This window comes from Clavelina lepadiformis, chromosome 4 (assembly GCF_947623445.1).
Source record: "Clavelina lepadiformis chromosome 4, kaClaLepa1.1, whole genome shotgun sequence".
Taxonomy (NCBI): domain Eukaryota; kingdom Metazoa; phylum Chordata; class Ascidiacea; order Aplousobranchia; family Clavelinidae; genus Clavelina; species Clavelina lepadiformis.
The window spans coordinates 20782906-20804773 of NC_135243.1; the positions used below are offsets into that span (position 1 = coordinate 20782906).

Consider the following 21868-nt stretch of genomic DNA (forward strand, 5'->3'; position numbering starts at 1 on the left):
TCACGTCAGCATCCATTGGTGGAAATTGAAACGTACGCTTATGCTTGCTACTATGCCGTTTCAGAAGAACTCTAAGCCTAATCTAATTCAGATGAAATCTTATCAACCAACTCAGCTTGCGACACAGGTGATAAATCTTCTGGTTGAATATGTGACGCCGCAGAAAAAGAATAATTGCCGTCGGTTTCAAACCTAAGGAAACAAATTATAAATCCAGCAAAGCTGCAAAGCAAGATAACTTTTTCCGTTCGGAGTTCCACCAGGTACAGTACAAATAATCCTAACCTTCAGTGTATAGTTTACAGACATTCAAGCTTCATCAAGTGACACAGCAGCCACGTTTCATATGGTAGTAACGATCGTATTCATTTCTGTTTTGTTTTTCAGGCAACACGGAACGCAACATAGGGGAAAACTTTTGAACATTCTTGATTCACTTGCATCTAAGCGAACGAAGCATTTTCCATGTCTCTGTGGCGCAATAGGTTAGCGCGTTCGGCTGTTAACCGAAAGGTTGGTGGTTCGAGCCCACCCAGGGACGTCTTTAGGAGAGTTTTACGAACAACAAACTCTTCATGTTAAAGAAATTTTATACCTAGAAACGGTGCTTTTGTTCTAAACGACAAGTCTTAATTTAAACGCTGTCAAGGTTAAGGCCCCCCACAGCCGCAACATTTCAAGCTAAAGAGTGGAGTATAAATCAAGCGCCTGCTGAAAGTTGGAAAACTGGTGAAATTCATCATGTCAAAAGGAAAAAGGGGGCACCCGGATTTGAACCGAAGACCTCTCGATCTGCAGTCGAATGCTCTACCACTGAGCTATACCCCCTTTACATTCACTTTCAGTAGTCATACGTTTTCGATATTACAATCTCATTTTGTAAAGTATATAAAATTATTTAAAACACCATCCTTTATTTGCCAACTCGATAAAAGAGTGAAGTGACTCTACTGGGTGTGGGACTCGAACCCACGCGGACAGATGTCCATTGGAACTTAAGTCCAACGCCTTAACCGCTCGGCCAACCCAGTCATGGTCTGAAACTTGAGCGGTTTTGGGTAGCTTTAGGATTAAATTGAAAACGAAGTTAGTTCATTTATACATTTCATTCATTGCCTTATCGATTTAGTGGAGAGGTCGGGAGAGTGATACGAGCACGGGCAGGATACAACCGTTCGTACATTTTCGAAAGGGTGTTAATAAAATTTTACACTATTCGAACAGATCATCTAAAATTATAAATCAAAAGAGAGAAAACGTCGGGAGTATCAGGCAGGATGGCCGAGTGGTCTATGGCGCTGCGTTCAGGTCGCAGTCTCCTTTGGAGGCGCGGGTTCGAATCCCGCTTCTGTCAGATATAACTTTTGCAGCGCTTCCATTTTGTTGTTAAAGGTTCGATTTCATTCTACTTTATACTTGCTTGGTCGTCGCCCGGCTAGCTCAGTCGGTAGAGCGTTGGACTCTTAATCCAACGGTCGTGAGTTCGAGCCCCACGTTGGGCGTCTTTTATTGTTATCGCTTAAATAGACACTCTTTACTTACCAGAATGAATGCAACTTCAAAATGCAACTGTGGTATGAACTTAAACAATTGAATTATTGTGTTTCTTGAATAGTGATATGATAAAAACCTAGCAGATAATAATCAATCGGAGGAATCAAATTGCAGTAGAAATCTTGCTGATATGTAACCCTACATAACGAGCAGGTACACCTCACGTCAGCATCCATTGGTGGAAATTGAAACGTACGCTTATGCTTGCTACTATGCCGTTTCAGAAGAACTCTAAGCCTAATCTAATTCAGATGAAATCTAATCAACCAACTCTGCTTGCGACACAGGTGATAAATCTTCTGGTTGAATATGTGACGCCGCAGAAAAAGAATAATTGCCGTCGGTTTCAAACCTAAGGAAACAAATTATAAATCCTGCAAAGCAAGATAACTTTTCAGTTCGGAGTTCCACCAGGTACAGTACAAATAATCCTAACCTTCAGTGTATAGTTGACAGACATTCAAGCTTCATCAAGTGACACAGCAGCCACGTTTCATATGGTAGTAACGATCGTATTCATTTCTGTTTTGTTTTTCAGGCAACATGGAACGCAACATAGGGGAAAACTTTTGAACATTCTTGATTCACTTGCATCTAAGCGAACGAAGCATTTTCCATGTCTCTGTGGCGCAATAGGTTAGCGCGTTCGGCTGTTAACCGAAAGGTTGGTGGTTCGAGCCCACCCAGGGACGTCTTTAGGAGAGTTTTACGAACAACAAACTCTTCATGTTAAAGACATTTTATACCTAGAAACGGTGCTTTTGTTCTAAACGACAAGTCTTAATTTAAACGCTGTCAAGGTTAAGACCCCCCACAGCCGCAACATTTCAAGCTAAAGAGTGGAGTATAAATCAAGCGCCTGCTGAAAGTTGGAAAACTGGTGAAATTCATCATGTCAAAAAGAAAAAGGGGGCACCCGGATTTGAACCGAAGACCTCTCGATCTGCAGTCGAATGCTCTACCACTGAGCTATACCCCCTTTACATTCACTTTCAGTAGTCATACGTTTTCGATATTACAATCTCATTTTGTAAAGTATATAAAATTATTTAAAACACCATCCTTTATTTGCCAACTCGATAAAAGAGTGAAGTGACTCTACTGGGTGTGGGACTCGAACCCACGCGGACAGATGTCCATTGGAACTTAAGTCCAACGCCTTAACCGCTCGGCCAACCCAGTCATGGTCTGAAAGTTGAGCGGTTTTGGGTAGCTTTACGATTAAATTGAAAACGAAGTTAGTTCATTTATACATTTCATTCATTGCCTTATCGATTTAGTGGAGATGTCGGAAGAGTGATACGAGCACGGGCAGGATACAACCGTTCGTACATTTTCGAAAGGGTGTTAATAAAATTTTACACTATTCGAACAGATCATCTAAAATTATAAATCAAAAGAGAGAAAACCTCGGGAGTATCAGGCAGGATGGCCGAATGGTCTATGGCGCTGCGTTCAGGTCGCAGTCTCCTTTGGAGGCGCGGGTTCGAATCCCGCTTCTGTCAGGTATAACTTTTGCAGAGCTTCCATTTTGCTGTTACAGGTTCCATTTCATTCTACTTTATACTTGCTTGGTCGTCGCCCGGCTAGCTCAGTCGGTAGAGCGTTGGACTCTTAATCCAACGGTCGTGGGTTCGAGCCCCACGTTGGGCGTCTTTTGTTGTTATTGATTAAATAGACACTCTTTACTTACCAGAATGAATGCAACTTCAAAATGCAACTGTGGTATGAACTTAAACAATTGAATTATTGTGTTTCTTGAATAGTGATATGATAAAAACCTAGTAGATAATCAATCGGAGGAATCAAATTGCAGTGGAAATCTTGCTGATATGTAACCCTACAAAACGAGCAGATACACCTCACGTCAGCATCCATTGGTTGAAATTGAAACGTACGCTTATGCTTGCTACTATGCCGTTTCAGAAGAACTCTAAGCATAATCTAATTCAGATGAAACCTAATCAACCAACTCATCTTGCGGCAAAGGTGATAAATGTTCTGGTTGAATATGTGACGCCGCAGTAAAGGAATAATTGCCATCGGTTTCAAAACTAAGGAAACAAATCATAAGTCCAGCAAAGCTGCAAAGCAAGATAACTTTTTCCGTTCGGAGTTCCACCAGGTACAGTACAAATAATCCTAACCTTCAGTGTATAGTTGACAGACATTCAAGCTTCATCAAGTGACACAGCAGCAACGTTTCATATGGTAGTAACGACCGTATTCATTTCTGTTTTGTTTTTCAGGCAACACGGAACGCAACATAGGGGAAAACTTTTAAACATTCTTGAGTCACTTGCATCTAAGCGAACGAAGCATTTTCCATGTCTCTGTGGCGCAATAGGTTAGCGCGTTCGGCTGTTAACCGAAAGGTTGGTGGTTCGAGCCCACCCAGGGACGTCTTTAGGAGAGTTTTACGAACAACAAACTCTTCATGTTAAAGAAATTTTATACCTAGAAAGGGTGCTTTTGTTCTAAACGACAAGTCTTAATTTAGTCGCTGTCAAGTTTAAGGCCCCCCACAGCCGCAACATTTCAAGCTAAAGAGTGGAGTATAAAACAAGCGCATGCTGAAAGTTGGAAAACTGGTGAAATTCATCATGTCAAAAGGAAAAAGGGGGCACCCGGATTTGAACCGAAGACCTCTCGATCTGCAGTCGAATGCTCTACCACTGAGCTATACCCCCTTTACATTCACTTTCAGTAGTCATACGTCTTCGATATTACAATCTCATTTTGTAAAGTATATAAAATTATTTAAAACACCATGCTTTATTTGCCAACTCGATAAAACAGTAAGGTGACTCTACTAGGGTTGGGACTCGAACCCACGCGGACAGATGTCCATTGGAACTTAAGTCCAACGCCTTAACCGCTCGGCCAACCCAGTCATGGTCTGAAACTTGAGCGGTTTTGTACAGGTTTAGGATTAAATTGAAAACGAAGTTAGTTCATTTATACATTTCATTCATTGCCATATCGAGTTAGTGGAGATGTCGGAAGAGTGATACAAGCACGGGCAGGATACAACCGTTCGTACATTTTCGAAAGGGTGTTAATAAAATTTTACACTATTCGAACAGATCATCTAAAATTATAAATTAAAAGAGAGAAAACCTCGGGAGTATCAGGCAGGATGGCCGAGTGGTCTATGGCGCTGCGTTCAGGTCGCAGTCTCCTTTGGAGGCGCGGGTTCGAATCCCGCTTCTGTCAGGTATAACTTTTGCAGCGCTTCCATTTTGCTGTTACAGGTTCCATTTCATTCTACTTTATACTTGCTTGGTCGTCGCCCGGCTAGCTCAGTCGGTAGAGCGTTGGACTCTTAATCCAACGGTCGTGGGTTCGAGCCCCACGTTGGGTGTCTTTTGTTGTTATTGCTTAAATAGACACTCTTTACTTACCAGAATGAATGCAACTGTGGTATGAACTTAAACAATTGAATTATTGTGTTTCTTGAATAGTGATATGATAAAAACCTAGCAGATAATCAATCGGAGGAATCAAATTGCAGTGGAAATCTTGCTGATATGTAACGCTACAAAACGAGCAGATACACCTCACGTCAGCATCCATTGGTTGAAATTGAAACGTACGCTTATGCTTGCTACTATGCCGTTTCAGAAGAACTCTAAGCCTAATCTAATTCAGATGAAATCTAATCAACCAACTCAGCTTGCGACACAGGTGATAAATCTTCTGGTTGAATATGTGACGCCGAAGAAAAAGAATAATTGCCGTCGGTTTCAAAACTAAGGAAACAAATCATAAGTCCAGCAAAGCTGCAAAGCAAGATAACTTTTTCAGTTCGGAGTTCCACCAGGTACAGTACAAATAATCCTAACCTTCAGTGTTATTATAGTTAACAGACATTATAGTTAACAGACATTCAAGCTTCATCAAGTGACACAGCAGCCACGTTTCATATGGTAGTAACGATCGTATTCATTTCTGTTTTGTTTTTCAGGCAACACGGAACGCAACATAGGGGAAAACTTTTGAACATTCTTGATTCACTTGCATCTAAGCGAACGAAGCATTTTCCATGTCTCTGTGGCGCAATAGGTTAGCGCGTTCGGCTGTTAACCGAAAGGTTGGTGGTACGAGCCCACCCAGGGACGTCTTTAGGAGAGTTTTACGAACAACAAACTCTTCATGTTAAAGACATTTTATACCTAGAAACGGTGCTTTTGTTCTAAACGACAAGTCTTAATTTAAACGCTGTCAAGTTTAAGGCCCCCCACAGCCGCAACATTTCAAGCTAAAGAGTGGAGTATAAAACAAGCGCATGCTGAAAGTTGGAAAACTGGTGAAATTCATCATGTCAAAAGGAAAAAGGGGGCACCCGGATTTGAACCGAAGACCTCTCGATCTGCAGTCGAATGCTCTACCACTGAGCTATACCCCCTTTACATTCACTTTCAGTAGTCATACGTTTTCGATATTACAATCTCATTTTGTAAAGTATATAAAATTATTTAAAACACCATGCTTTATTTGCCAACTCGATAAAAGAGTGAAGTGACTCTACTGGGTGTGGGACTCGAACCCACGCGGACAGATGTCCATTGGAACTTAAGTCCAACGCCTTAACCGCTCGGCCAACCCAGTCATGGTCTGAAACTTGAGCGGTTTTGAATAGGTTTAGGATTAAATTGAAAACGAAGTTAGTTCATTTATACATTTCATTCATTGCCTTATCGATTTAGTGGAGAGGTCGGAAGAGTGATACAAGCACGGGCAGGATACAACCGTTCGTACATTTTCGAAAGGGTGTTAATAAAATTTTACACTATTTGAACAGATCATCTAAAACTATAAATCAAAAGAGAGAAAACCTCGTGTATCGTGTATCGAGTATCAGGCAGGATGGCCGATTGGTCTATGGCGCTGCGTTCAGGTCGCAGTCTCCTTTGGAGGCGCGGGTTCGAATCCCGCTTCTGTCAGGTATAACTTTTGCAGCGCTTCTATTTTGTTGTTAAAGGTTCCATTTCATTCTACTTTATACATGCTTGGTCGTCGCCCGGCTAGCTCAGTCGGTAGAGCGTTGGACTCTTAATCCAACGGTCGTGGGTTCGAGCCCCACGTTGGGCGTCTTTTGTTGTTATTGCTTAAATAGACACTCCTTACTTACCAGAATGAATGCAACTGTGGTATGAACTTAAACAATTGAATTATTGTGTTTCTTGAATAGTGATATGATAAAAACCTAGCAGATAATCAATCGGAGGAATCAAATTGCAGTGGAAATCTTGCTGATATGTAACCCAACAAAACGAGCAGATACACCTCACGTCAGCATCCATTGGTTGAAATTGAAACGTACGCTTATGCTTGCTACTATGCCGTTTCAGAAGAACTCTAAGCCTAATCTAATTCAGATGAAATCTAATCAACCAACTCAGCTTGCGACACAGGTGATAAATCTTCTGGTTGAATATGTGACGCCGCAGAAAAAGAATAATTGCCGTCGGTTTCAAAACTAAAAAAACAAATCATAAGTCCAGCAAAGCTGCAAAGCAAGATAACTTTTTCAGTTCGGAGTTCCACCAGGTACAGTACAAATAATCCTAACCTTCAGTGTATAGTTGACAGACATTCAAGCTTCATCAAGTGACACAGCAGCCACGTTTCATATGGTAGTAACGATCGTATTCATTTCTGTTTTGTTTTTCAGGCAACACGGAACGCAACATAGGGGAAAACTTTTGAACATTCTTGATTCACTTGCATCTAAGCGAACGAAGCATTTTCCATGTCTCTGTGGCGCAATAGGTTAGCGCGTTCGGCTGTTAACCGAAAGGTTGGTGGTTCGAGCCCACCCAGGGACGTCTTTAGGAGAGTTTTACGAACAACAAACTCTTCATGTTAAAGTAATTTTATACCTAGAAACGGTGCTTTTGTTCTAAACGACAAGTCTTAATTTAGTCGCTGTCAAGTTTAAGGCCCCTCACAGCTGCAACATTTCAAGCTAAAGAGTGGAGTATAAAACAAGCGCATGCTGAAAGTTGGAAAACTGGTGAAATTCATCATGTCAAAAGGAAAAAGGGTGCACCCGGATTTGAACCGAAGACCTCTCGATCTGCAGTCGAATGCTCTACCACTGAGCTATACCCCCTTTACATTCACTTTCAGTAGTCATACGTTTTCGATATTACAATCTCTTTTGTAAAGTATATAAAATTATTTAAAACACCATGCTTTATTTGCCAACTCGATAAAACAGTAAAGTGACTCTACTGGGTGTGGGACTCGAACCCACGCGGACAGATGTCCATTGGAACTTAAGTCCAACGCCTTAACCTCTCGGCCAACCCAGTCATGGTCTGAAACTTGAGCGGTTTTGGATAGCTTTAGGATTAAATTGAAAACGAAGTTAGTTCATTTATACATTTCATTCATTGCCATATCGATTTAGTGGAGAGGTCGGAAGAGTGATACGAGCACGGGCAGGATACAACCGTTCGTACATTTTCGAAAGAGTGTTAATAAAATTTTACACTATTCGAACAGATCATCTAAAATTATAAATCAAAAGAGAGAAAACCTCGGGAGTATCAGGCAGGATGGCCGAGTGGTCTATGGCGCTGCGTTCAGGTCGCAGTCTCCTTTGGAGGCGCGGGTTCGAATCCCGCTTCTGTCAGGTATAACTTTTGCAGCGCTTCCATTTTGCTGTTACAGGTTCCATTTCATTCTACTTTATACTTGCTTGGTCGTCGCCCGGCTAGCTCAGTCGGTAGAGCGTTGGACTCTTAATCCAACGGTCGTGGGTTCGAGCCCCACGTTGGGCGTCTTTTGTTGTTATCGCTTAAATAGACACTCTTTACTTACCAGAATGAATGCAACTTCAAAATGCAACTGTGGTATGAACTTAAACAATTGAATTATTGTGTTTCTTGAATAGTGATATGATAAAAACCTAGCAGATAATCAATCGGAGGAATCAAATTGCAGTGGAAATCTTGCTGATATGTAACCCTACAAAACGAGCAGATACACCTCACGTCAGCATCCATTGGTTGAAATTGAAACGTACGCTTATGCTTGCTACTATTCCGTTTCAGAAGAACTCTAAGCCTAATCTAATTCAGATGAAATCTAATCAACCAACTCAGCTTGCGACACAGGTGATAAATCTTCTTGTTGAATATGTGACGCCGCAGAAAAAGAATAATTGCCGTCGGTTTCAAAACTAAGGAAAAAAATCATAAGTCCAGCAAAGCTGCAAAGCAAGATAACTTTTTCCGTTCGGAGTTCCACCAGGTACAGTAAAAATAATCCTAACCTTCAGTGTATAGTTGACAGACATTCAAGCTTCATCAAGTGACACAGCAGCCATGTTTCATATGGTAGTAACGATCGTATTCATTTCTGTTTTGTTTTTCAGGCAACATGGAACGCAACATAGGGGAAAACTTTTGAACATTTTTGATTCACTTGCATCTAAGCCAGGGGTCGGCAACCTGCGGCTCCGGAGCCGCATGTGGCTCTTTCATCCTTCTGATGCGGCTCTTATTAATTTTATTGCTACAGTAGAAACAAACAGAAGAACACTCCTTTCTTTATCTCACTGAGCACATTATAGTAATCAACTAATCACATTAATTAAATCTTACCGAATTAACTGCATTTATAAATGCGACACATGACAGTTTTGTTACAGAGTGTCAATTTTGTTTTATTGTGAAAACAGTTTTGCGGCTCCCAGTGATTTTTATTTTGTGGAATATCGGTTAAAATGGCTCTTTAAGTGCAAATGGTTGCCGACCCCTGATCTAAGCGAACGAAGCATTTTCCATGTCTCTGTGGCGCAATAGGTTAGCGTGTTCGGCTGTTAACCGAAAGGTTGGTGGTTCGAGCCCACCCAGGGACGTCTTTAGGAGAGTTTTACGAACAGAAAACTCTTCATGTTAAAGAAATTTTATACCTAGAAACGGTGCTTTTGTTCTAAACGACAAGTCTTAATTTAAACGCTGTCAAGTTTAAGGCTCCCCACAGCCGCAACATTTCAAGCTAAAGAGTGGAGTATAAATCAAGCGCCTGCTGAAAGTTGGAAAACTGGTGAAATTCGTCATGACAAAAGGAAAAAGGGGGCACCCGGATTTGAACCGAAGACCTCTCGATCTGCAGTCGAATGCTCTACCACTGAGCTATACCCCCTTTACATTCACTTTCAGTAATCACACGTTTTCGATATTACAATCTCATTTTGTAAAGTATATAAAATTATTTAAAACACCATGCTTTATTTGCCAATTCGATAAAAGAGTGAAGTGACTCTACTGGGTGTGGGAATCGAACCCACGCGGACAGATGTCCATTGGAACTTAAGTCCAACGCCTTAACCGCTCGGCCAACCCAGTCATGGTCTGGAACTTGAGCGGTTTTGGATAGGTTTAGGATTAAATTGGAAACGAAGTTAGTTCATTTATACATTTCATTCATTGCCTTATCGATTTAGTGGAGAGGTCCGAAGAGTGATACAAGCACGGGGAGGATACAACCGTTCGTACATTTTCGAAAGGGTGTTAATAAAATTTTACACTATTCGAACAGATCATCTAAAATTCTAAATCAAAAGAGAGAGAAATGTTCAGTAAGAAGAAAACCTCGAAAAAGACGTTTTTAGGAGAGTTTTACGAACAACAAACTCTTCATGTTAAAGAAAGTTTATACCTAGAAACTGTACTTTTGTTCTAAACGCCAAGTCATGGTTTCAACATTGTCAAGTTTAAGGCCCCCCACCACCGCATCATTTCAAGCTTAACTTTGCTCTAAACTCTAAAGCATTTTATCAGCAGTTTTCGACAGAGAAGCATAAATAGTTTGATTGTTCGTTTGTGTTGAGTGTGTAACAAATTTTCATGAAGTTACAGCAACGTACAAACACACGTAAGATTATCCGACTCTACCATGAAATTGTTTCAACTTTTGTAACAAATAAAATCAAAAAGTGTGTGATGACAATCGACAGGAAAACTCATTTCGGTTTTTCGAAGCAACATTCAGCTCCAGGCATAGATTCATCAAAGCAGCACTTTTCCGGCGAACAAATTCCGTCAACAGCACATGGAATTCTGAACGGTAATGGAACCTGACCGCATATGTTCACTAAAAAATAATTGTATACTAACGTGATTCAGTTAAAATGCAATCATGCATATTTAGTTGTTAAAGATTGAATTTTTACTCAGCATTGTCGTTTTCGGAGGATAGATGTAAAATGGTTTTGTTTAATAACGTATATGGCCATAAATCATACGCCTATTCATATGATTAGTAACTTAAAATCTTTGGTCTGTGTCTATGGTTCATAAATACATGGGACAAAATTAAAACCTTGGTTTTCAGTTTCAGTTTCTTCTTCGTTTTCTTTTTCCTCTTCAACAGCACTGTAGCACCACAGTCCGTTTCTTGGTATTGAGTAATCAAAACAACATCCCAGATTATGACAGACTGTTACGCTGACAAACGGATGTGCCCCCTTACACTCTTCCCTTTTAGAGTTACGGTTACACACTATAAATTGAAGAAAGAGTATATATACCGCAACTGCAAATTTTGTCTTGTTTATTTTCTTCATTAATTTCACTAATATTACATTAAAAGTATGGCATATACAATAGCTTTACATCGTCACAATACAGTCATCTCCCGGTTAAGTACGCAACTTGATCTTGAGTAGTTTGTGCGAACTTATGTGGTAGGTGCGTACTTAGCAGTTATGCAGCCACCTAGTGAAGGTACTGTAAGTGTGTAGCCATGCATGCGTGGCCAACGCGTGTGTGAGTGTGTGTACCCAATGCACAAGTTTTGCATCTATTACGTCATTGACGATGCGTTGCCCATGTTCATGTTTTGCATTTATTACGTCATTGACGATGCGTTGCCCATGTTCTGCTAGTGTACAGTATAGTACAGCACAAGTAATTTGTTGGGTACAATTTTCTCGTTCGCATGATGTCAGGTAAAGGTAAGCGTTTAAGTGAATCCCAAAGATTGGAAGTCATCGCCAAGTTGTGTGTGCCGTCCGCTCCGAGTAAAAGAAGTCTCGCAAGAGAGTATGGCGTGAGTGAAGCTGCTATCCGAAAGATTTCGAAAAACCGGGAAGTTATTCGAAAGCGTTCTGCTTTGATGTCTGAGGAGACAAAGACAAAAACGTTTCGAGCATCCGTTGGTCGGTTTTCTGAGCTGGAAGATATTCTATATCTTTGGATTGATAGCATGCGCCGTGCAAGTCTTCCCGTTCCCCCCTCACTGGTCATTGCAAAAGCAAAACAAATCGCTCAACAATTATCGATATCGGAAGATGATTTTCGAGCGTCGTGGCAGTGGCTTAGCCGATTCAGAGCACGTCGAGGATTGCAGAAAGTTCTTCTTCATGGGGAAGGAGCTGAAGTGGACAAGGAAGACCCAAAGCTTTTGGCTGCATTGAATGATTTACATGCTATAATTGCACGGTATGATCCTGAAAATGTGTATAACATGGATGAAACAGGGTTGTTCTTTCGTCTGCTACCTAGATATACCTTGCTTATGCCATTCGAAGATCTCAGCAGCATCCGAGGGAAGAAGAAAGCTAAAGACCGTGTGTCTCTGGTTGTTTGTGCAAATGCCACTGGAACACACAAAGTTCCATGCACATTGATTGGGAAACCTAAATCTCCGGCCTGTATAAAGAATCGGGGATGGCCTGTCAAATATCTTAGTCAGCGTAAAGCTTGGATGGACGTTGACACATGTTGGAAATGGTTCAACGAAGTGTTTTATCCTGAAGTAAAAAAGAGAACAGGACGCCCGGTTCTCTTGTTGATGGATAACGCTCCGGGCCATTTTCCAGCCTTTGAACGGAATAACGTCAAAGTGGAATTCTTCCCACCCAACTGTACTAGTTGGAAACAGCCATGTGACATGGGAATCATCGCGGCACTAAAGAAGAGGTACAAATATTTATATCTCAGGGAGGTTCTGGACTTTTACGAGCTTGACGAGAACTTGAAGGCCCACAAAAAAGAGCAAGCTAAAAGATTACCCAGAGGGGCAGCAGGTGTTGCTTATGGGAACCCTGCTCATTTGCTGGATGCTGCTCACTATGTAAAGCAAGCATGGGATTTAATATCGGATGCGTCGGTAAGAAACTCGTTTAACAAGGCTCAACTGCTAACTCCGTTGGATGGTGGCGTTGATGAGGAAGCAAACTTCATGTCTGACATGTCTGAAATTTTGCGCTGTTTTAAGTCTATGGATATTTCGATTGACAAAGACGATCTAGAAGGATTTATGCATGTTGATGACGAGAATAATGAAGAGTATTCACAGGCGATTTTGGGTGATGTGAATGAGGTGTTGGAAACGATGCAAACTGAAAATGATGACACTGACGATGAGGCTGGCCCAAGCAACGATTGTGCACCTGTCGAAAACAGCATCGTTTTTCATGGCTTTGAACAACTTTACAACAAAGTGCTTGAAGTTGAGGATCAGTTGCTGTGTCCTGCCTTACAAGATCAAGCAGGAGGTGCTTACGATAATCTCAAAAGCACTTTTGAATGCTTTCAGCGAAAACTGAGACAGGTGACGCTGGAAGCCAAGCAAAAAAGAATGCAAAATATGCATCAGATGACTTTGCACGACATGTTTAAGCAGTGAACTATTGTTAAATTGACGTTTAACTTTTCCTGACATCCAGTTAATGTGCTTGCTGTTTAAAATAAATAAATTGTTGAAAAAGTTGAACCCAGAATTTGTGAAGAATTTTTGCGTACTTATCTGGGATGCGAACTTAAACGGGTGCGTACTTAACCGGGAGATGACTGTATTGATAAATCTACCAGTAGCCTATTGATCCAAATTTTTAATTAAATTCTAACGTTTATTTTATGTTCTAAAACACATTTCGGAAATGGTTAAATATGGAAACATAAATAAATAACATGCCCAAATATGGAACTGATATTTGAACAAATACATATACCTTTAGCTGCATCCAAAGAACTGCAAAACATCCAAAGCAATGGGAGCACAAAAAGACCTTTCATGTTTTATAATTTGCTTGCTAATGCCATGCCCTCCGATCTCCAGACTGTTGACTGCTGTTGCCTCGAACATTTTCTGCGTTTCAGTTCACTGAGTTTCCGGTTTCCTGTCGGTTTGTTAACTGCACGTGACACACGCTCTCGTGTGCGTTTCGCTCTTTTCTTCTGAGACTGTGTTGTTGCCATAAACAAACTCATTAAACCCAAGTTTATCAACTTTTGCTCTATATAATCTTATTGTTGATTATATTATTAATTGGTGGAGTTTGATTGATAAATTTACGCAGGGGCCAAACCTAAATGATTCCGTACTTTTGATTGCAAAACAAAAAAATTTTTACCTCAGTACGGCGTTTATCATTGCAAAGTAATCATAAGTAATACATGATAAAATAATCATCATAAAAGTTCCATGCACCATTTAAAAACCAGAAACGAGAGTTCAACCGATAAATAAATAAATAAATAAATACCACACAAGTTAAAGTTGCATTTTTACGCAGTTTTATTAAGCCTATTGCGATCATGGTTACCACATTTTAGAAGGGACTGGATGTTCCACATAGTCACGCCCTGTTTAAACCGCACATTACACGAAAACTACACGTCGTGGAGCCATTGGTTTTTCTTCGGTTAAAGGAAAATTGTATGACGTTTGGTTCACTGCGTAAAGCTAACGTCATGGAACGCACACCTTGTGTAAAACGCAAAGTTTTGAATCTTGCACAAATATTTATTTATTCTTTGACTTGCTTCTCTCCCGTTATTTTTCATTAAACTTTTTTATCACGCGCGGCACTTTTCTTTATCTTTTGTATGTCACCTCACCTCAAAAACGTGATGGCTTGACCTTTTTTTGACAAGCGACAAGTTAAACTATACAGTGATTTTTGAAAGCAGCTTTGATATAAATGTATCAATTTCTCATAAAATACATAATCAAATTTTGTGATTTCTGTAAAGTTGCATGGCCTTTAAAGTTTTAGAAAAATCAAAAAACGTAAGATTTTTAATCACGAAATACCCCTTAAAATGTAGAAATCAACTTCAATTTAAACATTTTTTGTTTATTTTGCAACTATATGCAGCATTGCGTTAAAGGTGAAGTCCAGAATTTATCATAATGTTATAAGTTATATAGTGCTGTATCTAATTCTTAACAATGCAATGCAAATTAGCGAATTAACGAAGGGAGACTGGTAGAAAATTTTACGAAGCAAAAGATTAATTAGTTGTTAACAATCTGTCAAATTCAGTTTCCTCTTTCAATCTTTTTCTGTTTAACAGTTCGTCTTGTTCGACTCGCTTTGAATAGAATGAAGCAAACCCGCGTTCATTATTAAGCAAAATGTTAACTTAAGAAGTACTACATATATCTTATTGTATGCTATGTATACTATACTGTATCCTTTTAACATTTTTTTTGTATCCCATATTGTCTTTTGTGACGAAAACACAGTATGTCATGTGTCGTTTAATACTTTAAATTTTAGCGTTTTTAGGCTGTGATAGTTGTTGGCTTATGTCATGCATTGATTGTTACACAGTGTTTAGTTTGAGTTGATCATATCACTGCTTATCTCAGGTTTCGCATCGTTTTTGATTTTGTTTCTTTTTTGTATGTAGAATAACACATTTTGCTTTCTATAAAAGCCGTTGTTGAATGAAATGAGGGCTGAAGGTAAAGTTTGGTTTGGTTGCAGGCGATGTAATAAAACGGCTTTCTTGTGTTTAACTGATGGAACCGCTTTTCACCGCGCATGTGGAAAAAGCTTGGCATAAGGAAGATTCAGAATCTTTCGTTACACTTCTATAGGAACTTGCAACAGTGTAGTTATAAAAGATATGTAACGACTTTTTCTCAATATGACTGCTAACTCGTACAGCAACTTCAGCAAAATCACCATAAAGTTTTAGGTTAAAGTTATTTGACTTTTGTCTATTTGAAAAGTTTTTGTTTCAATCCACTGTACCATGAGATAAAATGTTTGCAATACACAGAAAGCGTTTGGTGAATAACATGAGTGACAAATATCTGAACTACCTGCAGCGAATTTTTTCTTAAACACTTTACTTTTGCATTTTTACTGTGTAACTAGGAAATGCACCTATTAAACAAACTTAAAAGAGATTTAATTTATCCGTTTTTTTTACTGCATTTACTGCTCTTGCTTATTGCAGTTTAATGCTTATAATCAAGTCGATATCTTGTTTTTTTTTAAATCATTTCATAAAATTTTTTCGCAATTCTCTTGGATGGCCTCATCTTCATTTTATGGCATAAAGCACTATTTGACACCTGGAATGGCATCGCAAATCATGACATTGCATTGCATTGCAATGATTCCGCAAAAGTTGATATCTATTACAATCAGAATTAAGTCGTGAGTTTGGCAACAAGTTTGGCTCAACAAGTTTTTTTAAGCTTTTCCAAACGAGTTTTGCTAAACGGAAACGAGTGCAGGTAAACGTTTCTTTGTCTTTGTATGTTTCATCTCATTATAGGTAACACGTGCATTTGCTATTGTCGACCTAAACAAAGCTATTTGTGTCGCGCTTTTTCTGACCGAAACCGCGGAATACGGCTGCCTTCCAGGTACGCGAACTTGAAGTTAGGAACCTGGTAGAAAACGTTTTATAGGTCTTATATGTTGAAGATTTATTGAACACTATGCTTTAGCTAGGCCCTCAGTCTACTAAAACTAATTGTGCTTTTATTTATGCTTTAATCTTATCTACAAGCAAACCAAACACAACGGGTTTTCATCAATTAAAGTTTGGCTGTGAATGGAACGTTAAAATAGAGTTCAATAAGCACTTGAACTAAGCAACTAAGCAACTAAGCAACTAAGCAACTAAGCAACTAAGCAACTAAGCAACTAAGCAACTAAGCAACTAAGCAACTAAGCAACTAAGCAACTAAGCAACTAAGCAACTAAGCAACTAAGCAACTAAGCAACTAAGCAACTAAGCAACTAAGCAACTAAGCAACTAAGCAACTAAGCAACTAAGCAACTAAGCAACTAAGCAACTAAGCAACTAAGCAACTAAGCAACTAAGCAACTAAGCAACTAAGCAACTAAGCAACTAAGCAACTAAGCAACTAAGCAACTAAGCAACTAAGCAACTAAGCAACTAAGCAACTAAGCAACTAAGCAACTAAGCAACTAAGCAACTAAGCAACTAAGCAACTAAGCAACTAAGCAACTAAGCAACTAAGCAACTAAGCAACTAAGCAACTAAGCAACTAAGCAACTAAGCAACTAAGCAACTAAGCAACTAAGCAACTAAGCAACTAAGCAACTAAGCAACTAAGCAACTAAGCAACTAAGCAACTAAGCAACTAAGCAACTAAGCAACTAAGCAACTAAGCAACTAAGCAACTAAGCAACTAAGCAACTAAGCATTCAATAAGCATTGATTGTGTTCTGTAACAAATATTCTATCCTGTTAGCGTTAACCACTTCGTATAGTTGTGGTGAACGTATAGTTGTGTTGCGGTCATTATGGGTGATTATGGCCACATGGGTCATTATCCGTAAATTCAAACAATCAGATGCTAATGGGTATACGCAGTAACGGTTTTGTGACTTGTAATAATATATATACTGTTTGGACAATATTTATGATTGTTCCATGTATGCCACCAAGTGCACCAAAACACTCTAAGATAACTGTAATAACTGGTACCAAATTCTCGGTAAAAAGAATACAGAATGCTCCTAAGTTAAAAATGTCCAAGGTAAAATGTTAGGTGACATGATTTTATTATTTATTATTCTAAGGTTTTATAACTAGCTTGAAGCTAAGCAAATAATTCTAAAATTGGAAATTAAAATGATTAGCATTATTGAAAAAAAAACTGAAATGGCATTATTAGTAACTTTATACACGCTTAGCAAGGTGGAAGAAAAATCATCTTATGATATTAAATGCCTATTCGTTTTCTCAAAATCATAACATAACATTCTTTTTCGGTTAATTTGATATGTTTAAAGTCGTGAATATTATTTTGCGAATTCTGATTTTAGTAATACATGGATTAATTGATTTTCAGCTTTTCCGCTGCTTCAACTCAGTCACATCTGAACTTCATCGCAGTAACTTTGGGACGAGGACCGCTTGTCCAGTAAATGCTGCGGCCATTTTCACCCCAAAATCCATTGAGTTGGGAATAATAGCATGATTTATACCACCACCCTCCTGCTTCACCGTCGTGTTCAGATGCACAGTTGCGGCTGAAATTATAGGCTATACAATTGTCGTGTCTTTCGTTTTGACCATTGTGTATTCAGTATTCATGTTTAATGAATAAAAAGCGAATGAAGTTTACCCAAAAGCATCGTTATCTCTGTCCATTGTTGTGAATGGTTGATTGTTGTGATATTCAAGACGATCAGTTGCATTTCCGGTGTATCCACCAACATAAAGCCGATAAAGATCGGCCTCGCTATCAACCGAGAATGTGCTATAAAATAAATTAAATATATCACTGTAAATGAGTGATACAGTGGTATAGTAATGTATGATCACTCTTAATAAGTTTTCATTTGTTTCCGTGTAAAATGGCTTTTATATTAATACAGTAAGAAAGCTTAGTCAGCCAATTTTGTGAAAAAAATGCAATCTAAAAACAGTTTTGACAATATTAAAACAAAAAAGAGGCCTTTATATACATACACATTTGAACATAACTCTCGTATATACAATTGCAATTTTACCAGAAAACGGTTTGAACCTAATTCATTAATTTGTTATTCAAAGACAAGTTGCGTATATTAATGAAAAGCTTATTCCTACAAATAAAAGATATACTTCCCGCTTAATATGGTCTTACCTGTACTTAGCCCAGTAATGATTATCATCAAAATTTTGGAGTTCTACTCTCAAATCACATTTTCCTCTGCGAGTGAGCCTGTGAACTGCTTCGAGGCCTGCAAGCAAAATTAATATACAAAGAGTTATTCATTTCATATGTGGTACAGTATGAACACATTTGATTCATTAGAAAATCGTGAAGTGGTTAGTTATAACCACGTTTTGTTAAATAGAAGCCGTATGCAAACAACATGTTTCAGTGCGTTTTGCCAGAAAATCAAACAGTTAAAATCGAAAGCAGCACGATGTAAAAAATAAATCTTCTTGGTGAGTTTTCCTGCAAGTCTTCAAAATTGCTTGCGGTATCTAGCTATCAGCATGTTATTTCTTTTTTGTAGTAATTGCCGCTTGCATGTTTTAAGACAAAACATACCAAGCCAAAATTCGCCTTCCGAATTCCCAAATCCGAGTTTATATTCATCCCAGGTCCGCTGGAAGTTGACGCTGCCATCAAATCTTCTTTGAAAAATCTGGTTAATTAATTTTGCGCGTTAATTACTTTAAATAAGAAAATGGAATAACATTATTTATAGTTTTGGTATTTATCGGTTACAAGTGAAAATATGTATTGAAAAAGTATACAATGTTTTGCGTCACTTTAACGTGTTTTACGTGCAAGTGATGATTAATTACGTACGGTCCATCGATCTTCACAAGGAGAGCTCAATTGAGGTTGAGGTTAAGAGGTCAACTAAGAAAGTTTATGCTCGTACGTAGAGTAGTGAATTTGGTTTAATAATTAAAAGCTTAATTAATTACGTGATTGATTAATTACGTACGGTACGTACGTAACTACGTATGGTCCATCGATGTTCACAAGGAGAGGTCAATTGAGGCTGAGGGAGGTCAACTAAGAAAGTTAATGGTCGTACGTAGAGTAGCGAATTTGGTTTAATAATTTTCTTTATTATGTACTCACAGTCCATCTGTCTTCACAATAGACTTTCAGGCCGTTGCGAAGAAATTGATTTCCATCCAACAGCGCGTTAGTGCACGAGTCAGGACGAAAAAAGTCCTCTAAATCTAAAAGACAAAATGAAATTAAAATTGTGGGAGACGCTGAAGACACTATCACAACATAGCCTAAAGCAAAAATAAAACATCATGAAATTGTTCAGTGTACACTGTTACGTTGCAAAAATTTCTGCAAATATGCGAGCACAAAACATATAAAAACGTTAACAAACCAATTTAAGGTTTAAGATATCCACAATTTTTTCTTCTAACGTTAATTTGAAATTCTTTGAAGTTTAAAGCTTTTCTTCCTTCCAAACATAATTTTTATTTCATCCAAAAACTTACATGCCAATCTATTGATGATGTCATTGCCGAATGATCCAAGAGCGCAAGATTCTCCTTGAGCACCCTTTTCACCGACTCCTCCAGAATCACCCTTAGATCCCTTGATTCCCTGGCTTCCGGATTTTCCTGGGGATCCAATTTCACCTTTATCACCTTTTTGTCTCGAAACATTAGTGACGTCATCATCGCAAACGGTGCTGGTCACTTGTCGACATTGTTGAGAATACGTCATGGTGACCCGGTAAGTTACCAGCAACACAAAGCAAGTCAATGTCTTCATATTTCTAAAGAACTGGATCAAGATATACTGTTTAGAGTCAGTTTGCTCTGATAATTTTAAACTGATTTCAGAGTGCAAGCACTCCCGTATATAAAGATACCCTTCCACCTAACTTGAAAACAACTACGGTCTCGCTGGTATGAGATCATGTATACAGCATAAACCGCATTGACGTGTTTTGCTAACTCCCCACGAAACTCCATGACAACGTCAAAATTTTCGTTAAATTTTTCGACAATACTCCAATTTATCGACAACAACAGTGATGAAAACAGAAAAGGCACTGCCGAGTTTTACGTCAGAAGTGTCATACGCGCTATTTTAAGCAGTACGTTTTGTGTCAATTTACATTACCTTCAACCTCAAAAACATGTTTTACAGTATTCGTTCCGTCAATGCGGTCAGATTTAAACGTCACGAGTGGTAAGCGGGATAATGGAAGAAGTTTTAAAGGTTGTTATTGCTAACTTAAAAGTACGTCAGAGGTTTTAATCACAGCTTTATTTCTCATATCTGCTAGTCATTTAATGTTTGCGTGACAAAGTGTTTCTTTTAACAATAAAATTTTAGCATTACATAATCACAAAATCACAATCACAATGCTATACATACTCATACAATATATGATCACAGAAACTTATGTTAAAGGATTTTTACGCTAAATGCATAAATAAATTTGAAAAAATGGCATTTATCTCTTTACGTATTTCTGCAAAATAAACTGACGTAATTCAAAGCAATGACGTTACTATAATAACATATTCAACTTCTTCAGTTTATAACAAAGCCACCTTTATAAGTTGTATTACTTTTCTTACGTAATATAAATGTGATAGGTTGTTTGCTCACACTGTGGCAGGATTTGTCAGGTTTATTGTGGCCAGAGATCCAGTGAAGCGAATCAACAAATATGGCATTGATCTAAAAATGTAGCATAATGCCAAAAAGGGTATTCACTATTCAAGAACGCAGAGGAGAACCGAAATTTCGGCAGAACGAAGCGGGAAAACTGACCAAAATCACCAACATCAATCAGTCACGTAAACTATAACAAAAGCGGTTATAACTGTTGTTGCACATATTACAGGAAATCTGTAAATTTACTTAGACTACGTTTCTGTTGCAAGTTGGAACTACTTTAACTTTAATTCAATTATCGTGTTTCCTTATACCGCGGTTTATAAGTAGCTTACTGTTTTATTTACTTTTAAGATACGAATACTTGCAATAACTTATTAGATTGCATGAGTCAACCGAAATTCCTTCCTCCAAAAATTTGGAACCAAACCGAGTCCTACAAAGCAGCCTACACAAAAACAAAAGATTGTCGATTGCGCAACCGTTTACCCATGAGTAAGGTACAAGCATGAACGAGGCTTGCTATAATTCAGTTGTCCAGACAGGTCAAGCTTCAGATACACCCGAGCGTTCAGTTCTTGCGAGTTCCGCTTGTGTGCCGAAATGCGAGCACGCCCACGATTTATAAGTCTTCCGGTCGCGCTCGTCCGCCTTGCACAGAAAGACCTGTGGACGCCTTTTCACGTTTGCAATTCCGAAAAGTTTCAGTTGATAAATCACCAATTTTCGATCGTGAACAACTCTTAGTAGACAGGCCTTGGAACATGAGAACGTTCTCGACCGGAAATTGCACAAAGGTCTACTCTGTTTCAAACAAGAACAACGGAAACGTTCATTTATTGAATTCTTTCACATTAACAAAGAGTGATGAAGTTAACAAAAAAGTTACCTTGGTTTCACCAAACTAATCTGATTTTTTGCATGATTACAGGCAATCTTGCAACGTAAAGTTTAAATATTT

General features: G+C 38.7%; 2 protein-coding genes and 27 non-coding genes across 32 annotated transcripts; 15 read left to right on the top strand and 14 right to left on the bottom strand.

The window, feature by feature from the left end:
- Window positions 1-467: 467 nt before the first annotated feature.
- Window positions 468-541, top strand: Trnan-guu (transfer RNA asparagine (anticodon GUU)). The gene has a single exon. It is a non-coding gene; the product is annotated as a tRNA-Asn (tRNA).
- A 215-nt stretch (window positions 542-756) lies between these two features.
- Trnac-gca (transfer RNA cysteine (anticodon GCA)) lies at window positions 757-828 on the bottom strand. Its single transcript has one exon. It is a non-coding gene; the product is annotated as a tRNA-Cys (tRNA).
- Window positions 829-948: 120 nt separating this feature from the next.
- Window positions 949-1031, bottom strand: Trnal-uaa (transfer RNA leucine (anticodon UAA)). The gene has a single exon. It is a non-coding gene; the product is annotated as a tRNA-Leu (tRNA).
- Window positions 1032-1271: 240 nt separating this feature from the next.
- Window positions 1272-1354, top strand: Trnal-cag (transfer RNA leucine (anticodon CAG)). The gene has a single exon. It is a non-coding gene; the product is annotated as a tRNA-Leu (tRNA).
- A 75-nt stretch (window positions 1355-1429) lies between these two features.
- On the top strand, window positions 1430-1502 carry Trnak-cuu (transfer RNA lysine (anticodon CUU)). The gene has a single exon. It is a non-coding gene; the product is annotated as a tRNA-Lys (tRNA).
- Window positions 1503-2172: 670 nt separating this feature from the next.
- Trnan-guu (transfer RNA asparagine (anticodon GUU)) lies at window positions 2173-2246 on the top strand. The gene has a single exon. It is a non-coding gene; the product is annotated as a tRNA-Asn (tRNA).
- Window positions 2247-2461: 215 nt separating this feature from the next.
- Window positions 2462-2533, bottom strand: Trnac-gca (transfer RNA cysteine (anticodon GCA)). The gene has a single exon. It is a non-coding gene; the product is annotated as a tRNA-Cys (tRNA).
- A 120-nt stretch (window positions 2534-2653) lies between these two features.
- Window positions 2654-2736, bottom strand: Trnal-uaa (transfer RNA leucine (anticodon UAA)). Its single transcript has one exon. It is a non-coding gene; the product is annotated as a tRNA-Leu (tRNA).
- Window positions 2737-2976: 240 nt separating this feature from the next.
- On the top strand, window positions 2977-3059 carry Trnal-cag (transfer RNA leucine (anticodon CAG)). The gene has a single exon. It is a non-coding gene; the product is annotated as a tRNA-Leu (tRNA).
- A 75-nt stretch (window positions 3060-3134) lies between these two features.
- On the top strand, window positions 3135-3207 carry Trnak-cuu (transfer RNA lysine (anticodon CUU)). The gene has a single exon. It is a non-coding gene; the product is annotated as a tRNA-Lys (tRNA).
- Window positions 3208-3883: 676 nt separating this feature from the next.
- Window positions 3884-3957, top strand: Trnan-guu (transfer RNA asparagine (anticodon GUU)). Its single transcript has one exon. It is a non-coding gene; the product is annotated as a tRNA-Asn (tRNA).
- A 215-nt stretch (window positions 3958-4172) lies between these two features.
- On the bottom strand, window positions 4173-4244 carry Trnac-gca (transfer RNA cysteine (anticodon GCA)). Its single transcript has one exon. It is a non-coding gene; the product is annotated as a tRNA-Cys (tRNA).
- Window positions 4245-4358: 114 nt separating this feature from the next.
- On the bottom strand, window positions 4359-4448 carry Trnal-uaa (transfer RNA leucine (anticodon UAA)). Its single transcript has one exon. It is a non-coding gene; the product is annotated as a tRNA-Leu (tRNA).
- Window positions 4449-4687: 239 nt separating this feature from the next.
- Trnal-cag (transfer RNA leucine (anticodon CAG)) lies at window positions 4688-4770 on the top strand. Its single transcript has one exon. It is a non-coding gene; the product is annotated as a tRNA-Leu (tRNA).
- Window positions 4771-4845: 75 nt separating this feature from the next.
- On the top strand, window positions 4846-4918 carry Trnak-cuu (transfer RNA lysine (anticodon CUU)). The gene has a single exon. It is a non-coding gene; the product is annotated as a tRNA-Lys (tRNA).
- Window positions 4919-5890: 972 nt separating this feature from the next.
- On the bottom strand, window positions 5891-5962 carry Trnac-gca (transfer RNA cysteine (anticodon GCA)). The gene has a single exon. It is a non-coding gene; the product is annotated as a tRNA-Cys (tRNA).
- Window positions 5963-6082: 120 nt separating this feature from the next.
- Window positions 6083-6165, bottom strand: Trnal-uaa (transfer RNA leucine (anticodon UAA)). The gene has a single exon. It is a non-coding gene; the product is annotated as a tRNA-Leu (tRNA).
- Window positions 6166-6417: 252 nt separating this feature from the next.
- Window positions 6418-6500, top strand: Trnal-cag (transfer RNA leucine (anticodon CAG)). The gene has a single exon. It is a non-coding gene; the product is annotated as a tRNA-Leu (tRNA).
- A 75-nt stretch (window positions 6501-6575) lies between these two features.
- On the top strand, window positions 6576-6648 carry Trnak-cuu (transfer RNA lysine (anticodon CUU)). Its single transcript has one exon. It is a non-coding gene; the product is annotated as a tRNA-Lys (tRNA).
- Window positions 6649-7311: 663 nt separating this feature from the next.
- Trnan-guu (transfer RNA asparagine (anticodon GUU)) lies at window positions 7312-7385 on the top strand. The gene has a single exon. It is a non-coding gene; the product is annotated as a tRNA-Asn (tRNA).
- A 215-nt stretch (window positions 7386-7600) lies between these two features.
- Trnac-gca (transfer RNA cysteine (anticodon GCA)) lies at window positions 7601-7672 on the bottom strand. Its single transcript has one exon. It is a non-coding gene; the product is annotated as a tRNA-Cys (tRNA).
- A 119-nt stretch (window positions 7673-7791) lies between these two features.
- Window positions 7792-7874, bottom strand: Trnal-uaa (transfer RNA leucine (anticodon UAA)). The gene has a single exon. It is a non-coding gene; the product is annotated as a tRNA-Leu (tRNA).
- Window positions 7875-8114: 240 nt separating this feature from the next.
- On the top strand, window positions 8115-8197 carry Trnal-cag (transfer RNA leucine (anticodon CAG)). Its single transcript has one exon. It is a non-coding gene; the product is annotated as a tRNA-Leu (tRNA).
- Window positions 8198-8272: 75 nt separating this feature from the next.
- Window positions 8273-8345, top strand: Trnak-cuu (transfer RNA lysine (anticodon CUU)). Its single transcript has one exon. It is a non-coding gene; the product is annotated as a tRNA-Lys (tRNA).
- Window positions 8346-9353: 1008 nt separating this feature from the next.
- Trnan-guu (transfer RNA asparagine (anticodon GUU)) lies at window positions 9354-9427 on the top strand. Its single transcript has one exon. It is a non-coding gene; the product is annotated as a tRNA-Asn (tRNA).
- A 215-nt stretch (window positions 9428-9642) lies between these two features.
- On the bottom strand, window positions 9643-9714 carry Trnac-gca (transfer RNA cysteine (anticodon GCA)). Its single transcript has one exon. It is a non-coding gene; the product is annotated as a tRNA-Cys (tRNA).
- Window positions 9715-9834: 120 nt separating this feature from the next.
- Window positions 9835-9917, bottom strand: Trnal-uaa (transfer RNA leucine (anticodon UAA)). The gene has a single exon. It is a non-coding gene; the product is annotated as a tRNA-Leu (tRNA).
- Window positions 9918-10317: 400 nt separating this feature from the next.
- Window positions 10318-13665, bottom strand: LOC143453340 (uncharacterized). The gene is made up of 3 exons (XM_076954632.1): window positions 13529-13665; window positions 10894-11073; window positions 10318-10665 (listed from the first exon to the last, which is right to left on the bottom strand). The coding sequence occupies exons 1-3, from the start codon at window positions 13590-13592 to the stop codon at window positions 10535-10537; spliced, it is 375 nt and encodes a 124-aa protein (XP_076810747.1). The 5' UTR covers window positions 13593-13665; the 3' UTR covers window positions 10318-10534.
- A 3585-nt stretch (window positions 13666-17250) lies between these two features.
- LOC143452004 (fibrinogen-like protein A) lies at window positions 17251-20273 on the bottom strand. 4 transcript variants are annotated; one of them, XM_076952807.1, is made up of 7 exons: window positions 19770-20269; window positions 19387-19490; window positions 19256-19303; window positions 18841-18937; window positions 18427-18523; window positions 17923-18057; window positions 17251-17827 (listed from the first exon to the last, which is right to left on the bottom strand). In XM_076952807.1, exons 1-7 carry the CDS (start codon window positions 20047-20049, stop codon window positions 17665-17667), a joined length of 924 nt encoding a protein of 307 aa, XP_076808922.1. In that variant the 5' UTR covers window positions 20050-20269; the 3' UTR covers window positions 17251-17664. The 4 variants fall into 4 exon arrangements, with proteins under 4 accessions (XP_076808922.1, XP_076808921.1, XP_076808923.1 ...); XM_076952806.1 differs by having other exon boundaries at window positions 19247-19303; XM_076952809.1 differs by having other exon boundaries at window positions 17712-17840; window positions 19247-19303; window positions 19770-20273.
- Window positions 20274-21868: the final 1595 nt, after the last annotated feature.

Coding starts and splice junctions, on each gene's coding strand:
- LOC143453340 (XM_076954632.1), bottom strand. CDS start 13,592: ATGAAAGGTCTTTTTGTGCTCCCATTGCTTTGGATGTTTTGCAGTTCT. Junction 11,074..13,528: donor TTCTTTGGATGCAGCTAAAG/GTATATGTATTT, acceptor TTCAATTTATAG/TGTGTAACCGTAACTCTAAA. Junction 10,666..10,893: donor AACTGAAACTGAAAACCAAG/GTTTTAATTTTG, acceptor ATTATTTTTTAG/TGAACATATGCGGTCAGGTT.
- LOC143452004 (XM_076952806.1), bottom strand. CDS start 20,049: ATGAAGACATTGACTTGCTTTGTGTTGCTGGTAACTTACCGGGTCACC. Junction 19,491..19,769: donor CATCATCAATAGATTGGCAT/GTAAGTTTTTGG, acceptor TTTGTCTTTTAG/ATTTAGAGGACTTTTTTCGT. Junction 17,828..17,922: donor AGAGATAACGATGCTTTTGG/GTAAACTTCATT, acceptor CTATAATTTCAG/CCGCAACTGTGCATCTGAAC.